Source organism: Amia ocellicauda, chromosome 3 (assembly GCF_036373705.1).
Source record: "Amia ocellicauda isolate fAmiCal2 chromosome 3, fAmiCal2.hap1, whole genome shotgun sequence".
NCBI classification, from domain to species: Eukaryota; Metazoa; Chordata; class Actinopteri; order Amiiformes; family Amiidae; genus Amia; species Amia ocellicauda.
In genome coordinates this window covers 39,411,136-39,425,756 of record NC_089852.1, presented here as the reverse complement: position 1 = coordinate 39,425,756, position 14,621 = coordinate 39,411,136, and the positions used below count along the sequence as shown (strand labels likewise).

General features: G+C 38.6%; 1 protein-coding gene across 2 annotated transcripts in view; it reads right to left on the bottom strand.

Moving 5' to 3' along the window:
- Positions 1-14,621, bottom strand: part of tenm4 (teneurin transmembrane protein 4) — a 193,336-nt gene that overhangs the window by 52,406 nt on the left and 126,309 nt on the right. For both annotated transcript variants that reach the window (XM_066699386.1, XM_066699387.1), the window contains exons 14-16: positions 12,398-12,583; positions 7,000-7,146; positions 5,800-6,016 (exon numbers count right to left, since the gene is read on the bottom strand). In XM_066699386.1, the coding sequence (XP_066555483.1) occupies positions 5,800-6,016; positions 7,000-7,146; positions 12,398-12,583 (550 nt within the window). The remainder of the gene's footprint in view (positions 1-5,799; positions 6,017-6,999; positions 7,147-12,397; positions 12,584-14,621) is intronic.

The following is a 14,621-nucleotide window of genomic DNA, read 5'->3' as shown; positions in this document are numbered from 1 at the left end:
TATACAGAAATGTAGTGACAGTTCAATGACAGTATTAAACGCTTACATACCTCTGCAAAAGCAGACATAAAAACCTGCAGCCCTGAACATTGAGGTGCTAGAGAAAGCTCCCATTAGATTAGCTTAAATAAGCATTCGAGCATAATCTTACGAAACCTCAAATAACACAAATTGATCCTGAAGTCATGTGAAAGCATGATATTTTTCCGGTTAAAACAACTGACCTGAGAATAAAGCCGTTTGAATCACTATATTTTGTTTTAAAATATGTAACAAACAAACAAACAAAGACATATGTATGTACAGTGAGGGAAAAAAGTATTTGATCCCCTGCTGATTTTGTACATTTGCCCACTGACAAAGAAATTATCAGTCTATAATTGTAATGGTAGGTGTATTTTAACAGTGAGAGACAGAATAACAACAACAAAATCCAGAAAAAACGCATTTCAAAAAAGTTATAAATTGATTTGCATGTTAATGAGGGAAATAAGTATTTGACCCCTTCGACTTAGTACTTGATGTCAAAACCCTTGTTGGCAATCACAGAGGTCAGACGTTTCTTGTAGTTGGCCACCAGGTTTGCACACATCTCAGGAGGGATTTTGTCCCACTCCCCTTTGCAGATCCTCTCCAAGTCATTAAGGTTTCGAGGCTGACGTTTGGCAACTCGAACCTTCAGCTCCCTCCACAGATTTTCTATGGGATTAAGGTCTGGAGACTGGCTAGGCCACTCCAGGACCTTAATGTGCTTCTTCTTGAGCCACTCCTTTGTTGCCTTGGCTGTGTGTTTTGGGTCATTGTCATGCTGGAATACCCATCCACGACCCATTTTCAATGCCCTGGCTGAGGGAAGGAGGTTCTCATCCAAGATTTGACGGTACATGGCCCCGTCCATCATCCCTTTGATGCGGTGCAGTTGTCCTGTCCCCTTAGCAGAAAAACAGCCCCAAAGCATAATGTTTCCACCTCCATGTTTGACGGTGGGGATGGTGTTCTTGGGGTCATTCCTCCTCCTCCAAACACGGCGAGTTGAGTTGATGCCAAAGAGCTCGATTTTGGTCTCATCTGACCACAACACTGTCACCCAGTTCTCCTCTGAATTATTCAGATGTTCATTGGCAAACTTCAGACGGGCCTGTACATGTGCTTTCTTGAGCAGGGGGACCTTGCGGGCGCTGCAGGATTTACCAATTGTTTTCTTGGTGACTATGGTCCCAGCTGCCTTGAGATCATTAACAAGATCCTCCCGTGTAGTTCTGGGCTGATTCCTCACCGTTCTCATGATCATTGAAACTCCACGAGGTGAGATCTTGCATGGAGCCCCAGACCGAGGGAGACTGACAGTTATTTTGTGTTTCTTCCATTTGCGAATAATCGCACCAACTGTTGTCACCTTCTCACCAAGCTGCTTGGTGATGGTCTTGTAGCCCATTCCAGCCTTGTGTAGGTCTACAATCTTGTCCCTGACATCCTTGGACAGCTCTTTGGTCTTGGCCATGGTGGAGAGTTTGGAATCTGATTGATTGATTGCTTCTGTGGACAGGTGTCTTTTATACAGGTAACGAGCTGAGATTAGGAGCACTCCCTTTAAGAGAGTGCTCCTAATCTCAGCTCGTTACCTGTATAAAAGACACCTGGGAGCCAGAAATCTTGCTGATTGATAGGGGATCAAATACTTATTTCCCTCATTAACATGCAAATCAATGTATAACTTTTTTGAAATGCATTTTTCTGGATTTTTTGGTTGTTATTCTGTCTCTCTCTGTTAAAATACACCTACCATTAAAATTATAGACTGATCATTTCTTTGTCAGTGGGCAAACGTACAAAATCAGCAGGGGATCAAATACTTTTCTCTCTCACTGTATATACACACAATATTATAGATCAGTGAACAAAAACACTAATCTAGTTGCAGGAGAATGATGACTGAGTTAATTTAATAATAATTTAGCAAGTAATTCTGACCATTAATAATAATAAAAAAAACAACAACAACAGCTTAAACATAGTATAATACATATATACAATATAGATATAAATGTCACTAAAAAAGTATTCATTCCCCTCTTGTGATGTTTTTTTATTCGGTTATTCATTTAGTTAAATAAATATGGTTAAACTATGAATTACATTTATTTATCAATTATTCATTATTTAACCATTGATTTCAAATTGCCTTCAATCAACTGGCATCTTCACAGTTTTCGCTAGTATGAATCAGTGTTTAAAATTGTAATTGATAAATAAGCATAGATTAATTAACAATATTACTAGTACTACAGTAGATGTCAAGTTTTTGGAGACTGAAGGCCTACTGAACCCTGGACATTATCTTTGTTTGAATCAAGTGTCGCTCAGATTAAAAAACACTTCCTCTACTTGTGTCAATACAAGAGTTGCATTTCAACTACATGATGAGGACAACATTGAAATTGACAAAGCATTTTTGTCTTAAGTGACAATTAAGAAATACAAATATACAGCTCTGCAAAAAATTAACAGACCACTCCAAGTTCAGAAATCAATGTTAAGTGGTCTCTTATTTTTTTCCAGAGCTGTATAAATAAACATTTGCACTTGGATGCACAACATTTTTTGCTTTTGTAAAATGTTTTTGACTTTTATTAAATGCAGATCACAGTCATGCAATTTTATGTGAATTTGCCTAGTGCCCATGCAAATCGAGAATAAGACTGATACTGATAATATTAATCTGTAGTTGAGGCAGATGCTTCAACACCAAGAAGAATGATCTGGACTGCAGCATTTGCACAGCATACCGGGGCCCTTAAAACCACAGCATGGAGCATAAATCGAGACTATTATTCAAGAATATGAAATGGCTAGGCTTTCATTCAGAGAGCGAAATGGGAGTGATTCAATTATGAATATGTATTTCTGACATGACCTTGAGATTAAGAAAAAAATAATTTGGCTTAAAGTACACATAATTATTTATTCATGGATCTAATATAAACAAGAGGTGGGCAAAGGCAGCGACATCCTGGGTGCCCATTGAGTTTTAAATTACCCAACCCGACCTGTTCTCCTTTTTCCTTGATTGAACAGCAATTTACAGATCAAGTCCCTCATGAATGGGGGGAATGGGAGGACAGACTCCCCTTCCAAGTTTTCAGACACTATAATAAGGGAGGGCTTGTTGGAAAATCTTATTCTTACATTTTTGGCATAAACAACAAAATAGCAAAAGTAATGTAGCAGGCAGCCGCTGTACGAATTGTTGCATAAATACAATATTTATCCTCTAATCACTGCATCTCTTCATTGTGATTATTTTAAATGCGGGATTTCAATTTCCAAGGTTCAGCTAAGTGACAGCACATTTAATTAAATAAATGGACTACTGTAAACAGCCAACTCAAAAATTACATTTGGCCAATTACAAAAGGCTCTCAATAGGAATAAGCATTAGGCATTAGGCAATGGCAACTGAAGTTAATAGCAATAAGGACTAGGCATTAGGCAACTGCAATTAAGGTCTGGTAAACAGAATATGCTACCTGGACATTTTTTAGCTTAAGTGTGCCCTTGTCTAATTAAAAATAAAAATAAACAAAAATCTGTTATTACAGCATGGAACTCTCGATGTTCTGAATTCAGAAATGTCTCACAAATTGATGATTTGAAGTGACAGTCAATTTTAGATATTTTTATTAACTATTAATGGCAAGAGAATGAGGATGAAAAATACTGGAAAAAATCAACATATACACAGTACTGTGCACAAGTTTTAGGCAGGTGTGAAAAAATGCTGTAAAGTAAGAATGCTTTCAAAAATAGATATGTTCATAGATTATATTTATCAATTAACTAAATGCAAAGTGAGTGAACAGAAGAAAAATCTACATCAAATCCATATTTGGTGTGACCACCCTTTGCCTTCAAAACAGCATCAATTCTTCTAGGTCTAGCCAGTGATGTTTCTTGACAAGGTAAGAGCACTGGTATCATGTATCACGCTGGAAAGCCTACCACTTGACACAGTGCCATCCTCACTGCTTCTTGTGGTGAAGGACAACCGTGAGAGCACAGGAACATGGCAAACAGCAAGAGTAAGTGGTTTGGAAATCAATAGAGGCCTGATCGAGTGGCAGGAGGGGCGCTATTATCTGGACATCGGCCTGACTGAGGAGATGCAAGCTGCTCCTGGCTGCCTTCGTCCTGCTTCCTCATCATAACAGCTCCAATCTATATGTGGGTGGTAAATCTGAACCATGAATAATATATAATTGCTGGTATTTTTAGGTGAGCCAAGGTCTTGAATCTTGTGTCTGTCATTTATCTCTGCCTTTCTCTGTTTCTTTTCCCCCCCCTGTGCTTTGTTGCTCCATTTTTTGTGAGACAGAAAGAGTGCTACCGATTTTCCTTATTCTGAGAAAGCAAAGTGCAAAATATTTGAATGGTTGAATTGATTATGGGTCACAAAATTTTAATTGTAAGGTTTGAACAGCATCGCCGTTAGTTTCCCTGGGAAAGCAGAGCAATAGGAAGTGGAAAGACTGTTGTCTACTTTCGTAGAAATGTCTAAACAACTACAGAAAATTACCTTCTATTGGATGTCCATTCAAGGAATAGACCAATTTTGTTCGTGTTATTGATGAAAGGATAATCTTGAAAAGCAGTGTTCACTGAGCTAGCAGAGTAACCACCCTTTTCATTTTGAAGTCTCTCGGCTGTGTATTAATTTACAAATGAAGCCCTCAATGTCTGAACTGGTGCAAATGTAGAAGGAATTGCACTGTAACATTAGTAGTGACCACTGGGATACTATTTGGCAGACCAGGATATGCAACTGAAAAACACGACCCAAACTAAACCATTCCAAGTCCTCTGACAAATACCGTAAGCTAAAATGTTATGTCAATGGCAATTTACAGCTGAAGAAAAATCCAGCCTGAGCAGAGACACTTCTAAACATGGCTTTATGCTTCAAGGACACTGCATCAGCTATGCTGCGATAAAAATATAATCCTCTGAAACTAGGACCTCATCAGAGAATTATGCATCTGACTGAAAAAACAAAAGCATTCCACACTGATCAAAAAATAAATATAGGGTTTCATATAGTGCTTCATGGGGCCAAAAACAAATGTCTTCACTACATCATGATCACAAGATAATTGATCTCAGTATCTCAATTTAACCCTTCCTTGTGATCACGAGCTTGTAAGATTAAAACACGCCAAGCAGTTATCTAGTAGTATTTTTATTATTTGGTTATGGCCTCAATGACCCACTGTATCTTTAAAATACTTTATATTTGCATTTTTGCTACTTTTCATTAGTCTGATGATAAGATCTGTTTCTTCTCAACCCTTACACGATTTTATTTGAGGGGAAATGAAAAAAAAACGGAAAAAAAACAAACAACGTATTAGCAATACAAATGCAAATAAGCTAGCATCAATCCTCGGGAGTAATTAAAAAAAAGAGGAGACACTGAGAAGAGACTAGGGATTCCATTGATATGATACCCTGTAATATGAAAGTGTCATCTCTTATTCTTTTCCTGAGGCGTCACATGTTCCACCTTTGGGAACAGGCTCCAGCTGCATTACAGTAAAGTCATAAAAATTTATAAAATTTATTGGATATCTATTTCTCTCTCTTTGACACACGGGAGTATTATTCCGTTTTAGTTTTTCTTCCTCCTCTATGCTCCAGTGCCAATCTCTATTATGTCTCCTCTGTATAGAATTCTCCTATCTCCCTTTCGGCGGACGTAGAGGAGCCCTGGCCGCCATAGATCTGTCCTTTGTGAGGCTCACTCACCTTCCATCAAAGGGGTTGACCCCGGGGATGACGTGCGTGCTGTCCCTGCCGACGAGGAAGCGCACTCGGTCGTAGAAGGACTGCAGGTTGTTCTGGGTGGAGGGGAGCTGGGTCTCTTGAATGATGTCCAACGGATCAGGCGAGCCCACACAGAGGGAGGTAATGTGGCAGGTTGTCTGGAGGCAGCAGTCAGGGTCCATACAGTCCACTAGACCATCTGCGCAGGAACAAAACAAATAATTAAAGAAATAATCTGACACTAGCAAGACCTATCAGAGCGCACTCAGTAGCCCCTGGAAAAGCTGTATTAAACACAAAGACATGGGGCGATTTGAAGACTTTATATCTAGTATTCAACATGGCACTGTTTACATTCACTGTTATGAAAAAAAATAGATATTCCATGTGTTCAATATTATAAAAAAAGAAATTTTCCTGCATTTTTATGTCATTGTTGTTGTCCCCCCACAACTGCGTACATCTGAGTTCAAATAATTTCCTAATTCACTATTATCAGCTGCAGTGTGTAATATCTCCCATGCAATGGATAGTGGAAGATCAAATCCTTTAACATTCAATGCTTTGTAGGGCCTAAACTACCAGATGGATGATAAAAATAACTACCGTCATAAGTCAGCCAATTCCCCTGTAGATTTCCATCTTAGCGGTTGTAATGCACTAGTCTAGTAATAAACGACTTCTCCATAAATAAAAAATCCTGCAGCATCAAGCCGCAATCCAAAACTGCAGTATGATTTCAAAAGTTGTCACTGCAACATGTTCAGAAAACTGAACATGCTTACTGCTAAGTGCGATTCGTGACCACCACTGGGCCGTTTTGATTTAGAAACCTCCCAGTAGAATCGTCCTTGTGCATTCTGCAGAGAAACGCTGAGGTCTCTCAGTCTATGTATTAATAAAAACCTGAGCCAGGTCTTTCATTTACAATCTTTTTAGCTCATATCCGTGCTCATTCTGTCTTGCAAAATATAAGGCTGCAGATCCCCTAACTCACTGGAAACATGTCTTCACATATACTTACTTATATAAAAAGACAAAACAACTAACAGAAGAACAGATTTGTTCCTTTCCCTCTTGTACACGTTTCTAATATTTCAGAGCTGGGTATCGTTATACAACCTCTTCGTTTCCTATTCTTGGAAGTTTTGATGAGTTAAGAAAGTCTCTGTTTGTTTTTACCTCCATCATTGTCCTTGCCATCGGTACAGGCCGTCTCCATGGATGTATCACAGCCATTCCCTCTCCATCCCAGCTGACAGACGCAGTACCACCCGTTCTGGCCTAGTGTACACCTGCCATTGCCATTACACAGTCCAGGACATCCCTCTGCACAGACACAGGCAAAGACACAAGAGGCAAAACAGCATTACTAAAGCAAAGCCAGCAAACACTTCCTTAAAACATTAAAAAAGTTGAAAAGGGGCACAATATGCTCAGAAAACACATCAATGAAAAGCGGCGGTCTAGAATGAGTTTGTCCTTTCACAGCTTTTGATAGACTATAAATACTTAATCTATGTGAATGGAAAGGTGGAATAAGGAGGATTATAACACAGGAAATACGGATGGGTTTTAAATTCATTTCCCCGGCTCTTAATCTACTGGGATTCCCTAGGGGTTCACGTGACACTCTGCAGGTGAGAGGACTTGTTTAACTGGTGAAATCAGTTTCCACCCTTCGTGATAGCGCTCAGTTGCGCTGCCAACTATAAAAAAGGAAAATCCCGAATAACAACAGTGTTTGACAGTATCCTAGGAGGTGTATTGACTCCACCATTACCTTTAGTCACAGAACTGTTTGAGTGCTTGTCTAGTGAATACCCCACCAATTAACTTCACAGACTGGAAGACCGAAGAAGCAAACTGGAGTTTCTAAGATACTACTTTCTACTTTCTATGTGTTGTTACTAGAGCATTCTCAATTCATACCTGGTGATCTTGAAGAAAGTAAAAATAAATAAATAAATAAATAAATAAATGAATGTTGGTTTAAAGGAATTTGGGTGATATTAGAAATGTAAACAAACACATTTATTGATTTACCTTAAAATCAAATATATACATCTTAATACTTCATATTTAATGTAAAGCTGAATGACAACGCAGATTTGACTACAGTAACTATATCTGCAGTCCAATATAATCAACATTTCTGAGAGTGTTGTCGCCACATTATTTTATTTTCTTCTTTGTCATATTTCAAGGCTTATACTTTCTGAGACTGGCCAATGTATAACAAATATATAGCTATAGCAACACAGAAGACAATCCACAATGTAGATTTGGGAAGGCAATTACAAAAACACAAACAAAAGAAGTATCCCCTTCATCGTAGAACTAAATTGTGATCCGCACAATTCCTCAGGCCACAGCTTGAACACGACAACATGTGAGCGGTGTAAAAACATTTAAGGACTACGTTATCGGATAGCTTTTCGATGTTTAATATTAAAACCCCAATTAAAGTCAAACCACAAACAAAAGTGGCAATCAGCATGGTGTGAGGATGTTGATACCAGTTTAATAAGGTAGAAGCAGACGCCACATGGCAATAAAAGAGCATTTCATGGGAGATCTATAAAAAGAGACAGTTAAGGGGATGCTGAGCATCACTTTGAGTCCCAGGTTCTCAAGGACATACGTGCAGCTAGATTATTTTTCATCCTGCCTTTTCCCTTGGCACTTATCTGTTACCTTTTGATCCAATCTTCCCCGATGCAAGCAGAGATGAAAGGAATAAATCCTGAGAGTTTTGAAATGCAAAATCCTGACATGTATTACATTAGCAAGATGCCTGGATCACAAATGCCTGTTCTGACCTATTTTTGTCTGCTAAGGCTACTCCAGTGCTCTTCCTGGGGCTCTGACATCACACACATCAACAATGCTACTGGAAGAGGAAACAATGGATGCTGACTGATGGAGGAAGAAATTAATAAGGGTCTGAGGTCAAACAGACTCATTGCTTTTAAGTTCATGGATTGATAATGACTGCGCAATGAAGAATTTTATGTTTTCGCCTGCAACACTATCATGCTTTCCAGGTTCATTATTGTCTATTGAGACACGCTCTTCTTAAAACCCTTTTAGTGATGTAAAGTTTATTTTGTTGTTGTTGTTAGACTATATCTATGGAGATGGAAGCCGAATATCCAGACTAATGGGACATATAGGCAGCCCTGTTAATGAGTTCTCCTGTTGATTGACCTACCAAGGAACATATCCCAGAATGCATACATAAAAAAAACCGCAGAGCCAGCTTACGATGTATTAACCATAATATTCTTCCAAATATTGGCAACGGTTCAACTTAATTGGCAGCCTTTTCTGAAAAGAGCCCCTGGGGTCTGATGCAAAGTCTGTCTGAAATTATTCCAAATGAAACATCCTTAGTCCTGTGGAACTTGATGATGCTCAATTTCTCCTCTGGTGGCATTAGTCTCGATCAAAGACTGCTCGTTACAGGATAGGGGAAAGGGGATTGCTTACCACCACCACCTCTCCTAATCCCCTTTCCCCAGAACCATACCAACCAACGTTTAGGCTCCCTCATTTGGAAAGATGTAGATTTTAGTACCTTGCAGCCCCCCTAGACATTTTGTAAACATTATGCATCGTGCTGGATGCAGAAAAGAAGAACAAGGAAAATGCAGTACTGTACCAATATACGATGCCCTGAAATAATACCATGTTATATCAAGACTCTGGCTGGGGGCAATGATTCACTTTGCGCAAAGTGCTAAGTGGAAATAGCTGTAAAATGTTGTGACAAGAGGTGCTGGTTGCAAGTGATGGTGATTGGGGGGAAGGGGAGAGGGAGTGGGAGAGGGGCTGGGGGGAAGGAGGAGTGCTCTTTCAGATCAAAGTTCAAATCTTGCTCTGAGTGACAAAAACAAACGGGACAGGGCTTCCGAGCATCTGTACAAACAGAGCCATGTGCTGATGGAGGAAGTTGTGCCACTTGGAGATTATGAACATTTAATAGAATGACAAGAGGAGAAACTAGAATGCTGAAGGAACGAGGAAGGCCATACCTTTCACTACCTTATCCAGATAGTGAGCTTGGGAGATAAAAGACAGGACATTTAGGGGAGGATCGAACAGTGTGCTTTCCACTACAGACACAAGCTTTTTTTTTTTAACACTTACAAAAGGTTAAGAAAAGAGCAGTAGTGAAATGCACTGCATGCACAACAATCATCACACAACCCACAAGCAAGGGCAGCAGGAAAAAGATATACAAAGAAAATAACATTTCATAACATTCCCGTTTAGCAAATCTTCGGATCAGCAGAACCTGGCACAGAAGTACCAGTGCAATGATTTTTTTTTCTTTTCAAATGATATATTACATTTTGCAGCCTTTTAATCTTTCAAGCAATATTGTCATGACAGAGCAGCCATAATTCACAATAACATACTTTTTAATCTAAGGAGGATTAATAAAAAAAAAAAAAACGAAAATATGAACAGTTGCATCAGTCTGCACATGTAAATATATATGGCAATGTATACGAAAGGATGCAAGTTAAGACCATTTACAGTGCATAGGACTGCCATTGACCTATCAGACTGCTAGGTTTATTAAGAGGGGCATATATATATATGTATATATATATATATATATTGTTTTACTACTAAAGGCTTTTACTACTAAAGGCATTTTCAATAAGATCTTTTGATTCTTAATGCACAAAACCACTCTTAGATAAGTTCCAGATTGGAATGTCATTCTGAATATGAAATATTGAAATACAGGCATATCAACAATGCACTCAAAGCATATTAAACATTCACAGAGTATATGCGTTCTGTGTACAGCTTACCCCAGTTTAAGACATCACTAATACTCATTGTGAAAAATTCGTATCCTGTCTAATTCTGAAACGACTTTTCATGTTAATGACAGTCATTTCCCCCCCTGCTTATTGTTTTGCATCTGGCATTTCATTGATCTGATATGCAGTACTGTCCTTTGCTGAAAAACATCAAGGAGCAATTTTGTTTACATATTGCTTCCTTATCATTTAGAGGCTGAAACCCTGGCTTTTGATAAACAGGATCATTAGAAATGTTATATGTATGAACCATGACAAAAAAGAACTGCTTCTGACATGGATGTATTATTAATCAATGGCAAACAATTCTTTCCGGGAAAAGAAAACATGACAGTGAAAGGAAACAACAACTGGGGAGACATAGAGACATTGGGGAAAGCATTCAGGAAAAGTGTAGTTTTCAGAGTGTGTCCTTTCATTTTGCCATAGCTGTTCAGATTGTAAGCACTGATATTCAGCTTCTGAGATGATAAAAAGGAAATATATTACAAATAACTCTTTAAATAAGACAAAAAACTAAAAACCCAATAATTTTTAATGGAATATGACACAAAGCAATACAGTTAAAAAAACTTTGGACTTCCATTCAGAACTAAAACTGCTATTTTGTAGGGAGTACCAGCCTCCTCCTTAATCACACTTAAGGGATAGTTTCTCAAAATAAAACATCCAGTGAGTTAATAACAGATGTCATTATCATATATATATCATACAGTAAGTGCCATAGAATAATTCAGTCAGGTCAACTGATTAGAGGCACTAAACCTACAGCAGTCATTTTAGTTTGTCCTGTTTTTTTAGATTATGAATCACCTGCAAATGAGCTCTATTAAAAGCGAATGGGATACTTCCCCTGGACTGGAAAAAAAAAAGAGACTTCACCATCAGGACACAGCCCAGGCACTCGTTCCACTGTCCTCTGTGCAGAAGGGTATCGTGTTAATCAGCACACCGAGGTTTTAAAACAGCTGAGTGACTTCTTACTGGAGGAAGCTCTGCCAGCCCTGAGGCCGCGCTCCAGTACAAACACACTGCACTGAAACTGCAGAGCTTGGCCAAGAAATGCTTTTTTAACTATGGGATGCTGACAGTGTCTCTGCTTGCTACTGTATCGAAGGCTTAAATACTGTTTCAGTGTAGGTTTAATTAAAACGATGAACTACAGACCACAGTTTGATGCTTAAGTTATATAATAAATTGGATTTGTAGACAAAATTTGTATTGCTTTCACTGCCGTATAGTTCAGAAACTTGTTTTCAGTCATTGATCATTTCATCCTTCATCAATCAACGAACAAATACTTTGTGCAGATATGTACCTTACCAAGGCACTGAAAGTGTCCCAGAAGCGTGTTGTAGAAACGCTATTGAATATCTAAATCGAGCTTCTCAAATTTACACTTTTTTATTTTTATATTTAACTCCCAGAGGGGGCATTCCCTACTGATTGCTTTCACGGATGCGGTTAAGCAAATGTTTGCATCTGAAATACATTAAAAAAATGCAAATAATCCTAAAATAATAAAAACTGAAACGACAAAGGATGAGAAGCGTAAAATGAAAGGACACCTTAGCACGTTCCCACATTAAAATGCATGAAGTCAAGCCTCAGATCCCTGAGCAAACCCGCTCATGCTAAGCTAAGTTGCACAAATTCAATTAAGCATGCTTTTGCCTTTATTCCTTTTTTTTGCCCCACTAAATGCCTTTTTTCCCTCCTCCCCCTGCTTTCCACCCTACCAATAGTGCAGTGCTCTCCATTCCATCCCGGGCTGCATTCACATTTGCCGTCCTTGCAAGTGCCGTGCTCGTTGCAGCGCGGGTGACACGCCCTCTGATCACAGCCAGCGCCCATCCAGCCCTCGTCACAGCGGCAGGTGCCTGACACACAGATGCCATGTCCACCACAGTCCGCTGCACAAATCTCTGTGGGAGAGAGAGGGGGAGATGGACGGGGGGGTAACGAAAAGACAAATCCAGGGGTTATTGTCAGGGAAAGCGGCCACGCTCCACTACCTTGTCCAACGGTGAATGAAAAGAAATTCCTGCACCTCATAACAGTAATCCCTTTTGACAATAAGAATCTAATAAGTAGATTACAAAGAAAAGACATGGATTGTAAAGGCCTTAGCTGACTGATCCCCCTATTTGCCTCTTCCTTCCTTTGTAACTTCCCTCCTTTGTGCTTCGAGGAAGGGAAGGAATAAAAATAATAATAATAAAAATCCAATTGTGGGTTTCTAAAGTAACTGAAACTCATGTCAGATTTAATTAAAAACTGGTTAACTGCATCAGCAATATGGTAAGGAAGCTCCTAAATAACTGTCTCCCTAAAATCAGAAAACAACTGAAGCTATTTAAGATGTTTTTCTAAATAATATATTCTTTATACATAATAACTCAAATTTTGATACATATGTATACATATCTTAAGCTCTTCATTTAATAAATGATCAGTTTAAGCTGTATAGATTTTCAATTGCCAAAGTATGCAAATGAAAGTGCAGAAAATGTTTAAAAAGTATTGGAGCAATGACAAAATGACCCACTTGTTCTGAGCCAAATCCTGTGTTGAGCTGAACAGTTGTACTTTTGAAATAGCCTGCTATGATCAGCTACCGAGAAGGGATAGTAACTGAATCGTACAAATGTATGATTCTGAGAGGTAGGAAAAGGCGAATGAACAAAGGGGAAAAAGCACCTTTGTGTGTGCTGATTAGCTGTGTTTCCTGGGAAACCACTTAGTCCCTTTTACTGTCTGAGGTGATATTAAGGGTGAAAGAGCATAAAGGAACCTGTCTTTGGACAATGTTCCTCTTTTGATTTTGCTCTGTTTGTCATCCGCCAACCCAAAGCTTAAGTAACCTGTCCGAAAAAAAACAAAAAGCTGACCTTGTGTGGCCGTTGCAACAGTCTGCAACGACTTCAATCTGTTTCAGCCCGGCAGAGCAGTACAAAAACAGAAAGGGAATCACAACATTGAAAACAACAGCTTCAAAAGAGTTGCACATTGAAATCACATCTCAAGAGATGGATCAACTTCAGTGACCTCTGTGCTGTTGCTGTTTTTTTTTCTTCTTTTTTCTTCAATGCCTTCAGTTGTGGTTTTGGTCAATAGCTAATGTACATTCAGAACTAGTTTTCAATAGCAACTAAACAACAACATCCTCTGATTTTGTCAGCTGTTGGTGAGGAAGTACAATTTCTTCTGTGGTCATGTAACCAATCCCTGACTGGCTTGGTTATTGAACTGGCCTGCTGCAGATTTAGGTGAAAGTACTATCTACTGAACTAAATTAAAAAAGGACTCAATTAAAGTTCATGCCTTACCTCTTTTTTCATTGTTGGGATTTAAATCAAGTTTGTAGAGGTCTTTTGAGCCATAGTTCATATAATGGTGTATCCAGATCAGTCATTTAAAACCTTTAAATAAAGATCACTCCTCCTTGGTAATTACTGAATAATGCTTTCTTGAATTATGCTAATGCACTTAATTTCACATCACATGACTTTCAATTAGTCTCTTCTTTACTGCATTTCATTCAGAGCTACTTAAAGTAGTCTTGGAAACAACACTCACATTTTATTAGCATTAGCTGGCTGCATTACTCAAGAGAATTAAAAGCATGCTTTCTGCATCTTTGAAAGCTTTTTTTGTATGCAAGAAGAAGCATTTGGCTTCATGTCTGCTTTGTTTTTTTGTCTCAGCTTGTAAGTGGTTTGTTTGTTTAAGATTCCTGTAAAACTGGCACATCAGTGTATTTCCTGATTCTTAATGTATTTAAAAAAAAAATATCCTAAAACACAATTAATAAAAACCTTATAGCACATTTCTTTCAATGGTTAGGGCCAAACATTCAGACCATGTTAAGGCTAGATTTAAGATTGTGTTTGTATATATAGATATATCATCATCATCATCATCAGCCTTTCGATCCACTGCTGGATGAAGGCCTTCCCAAGA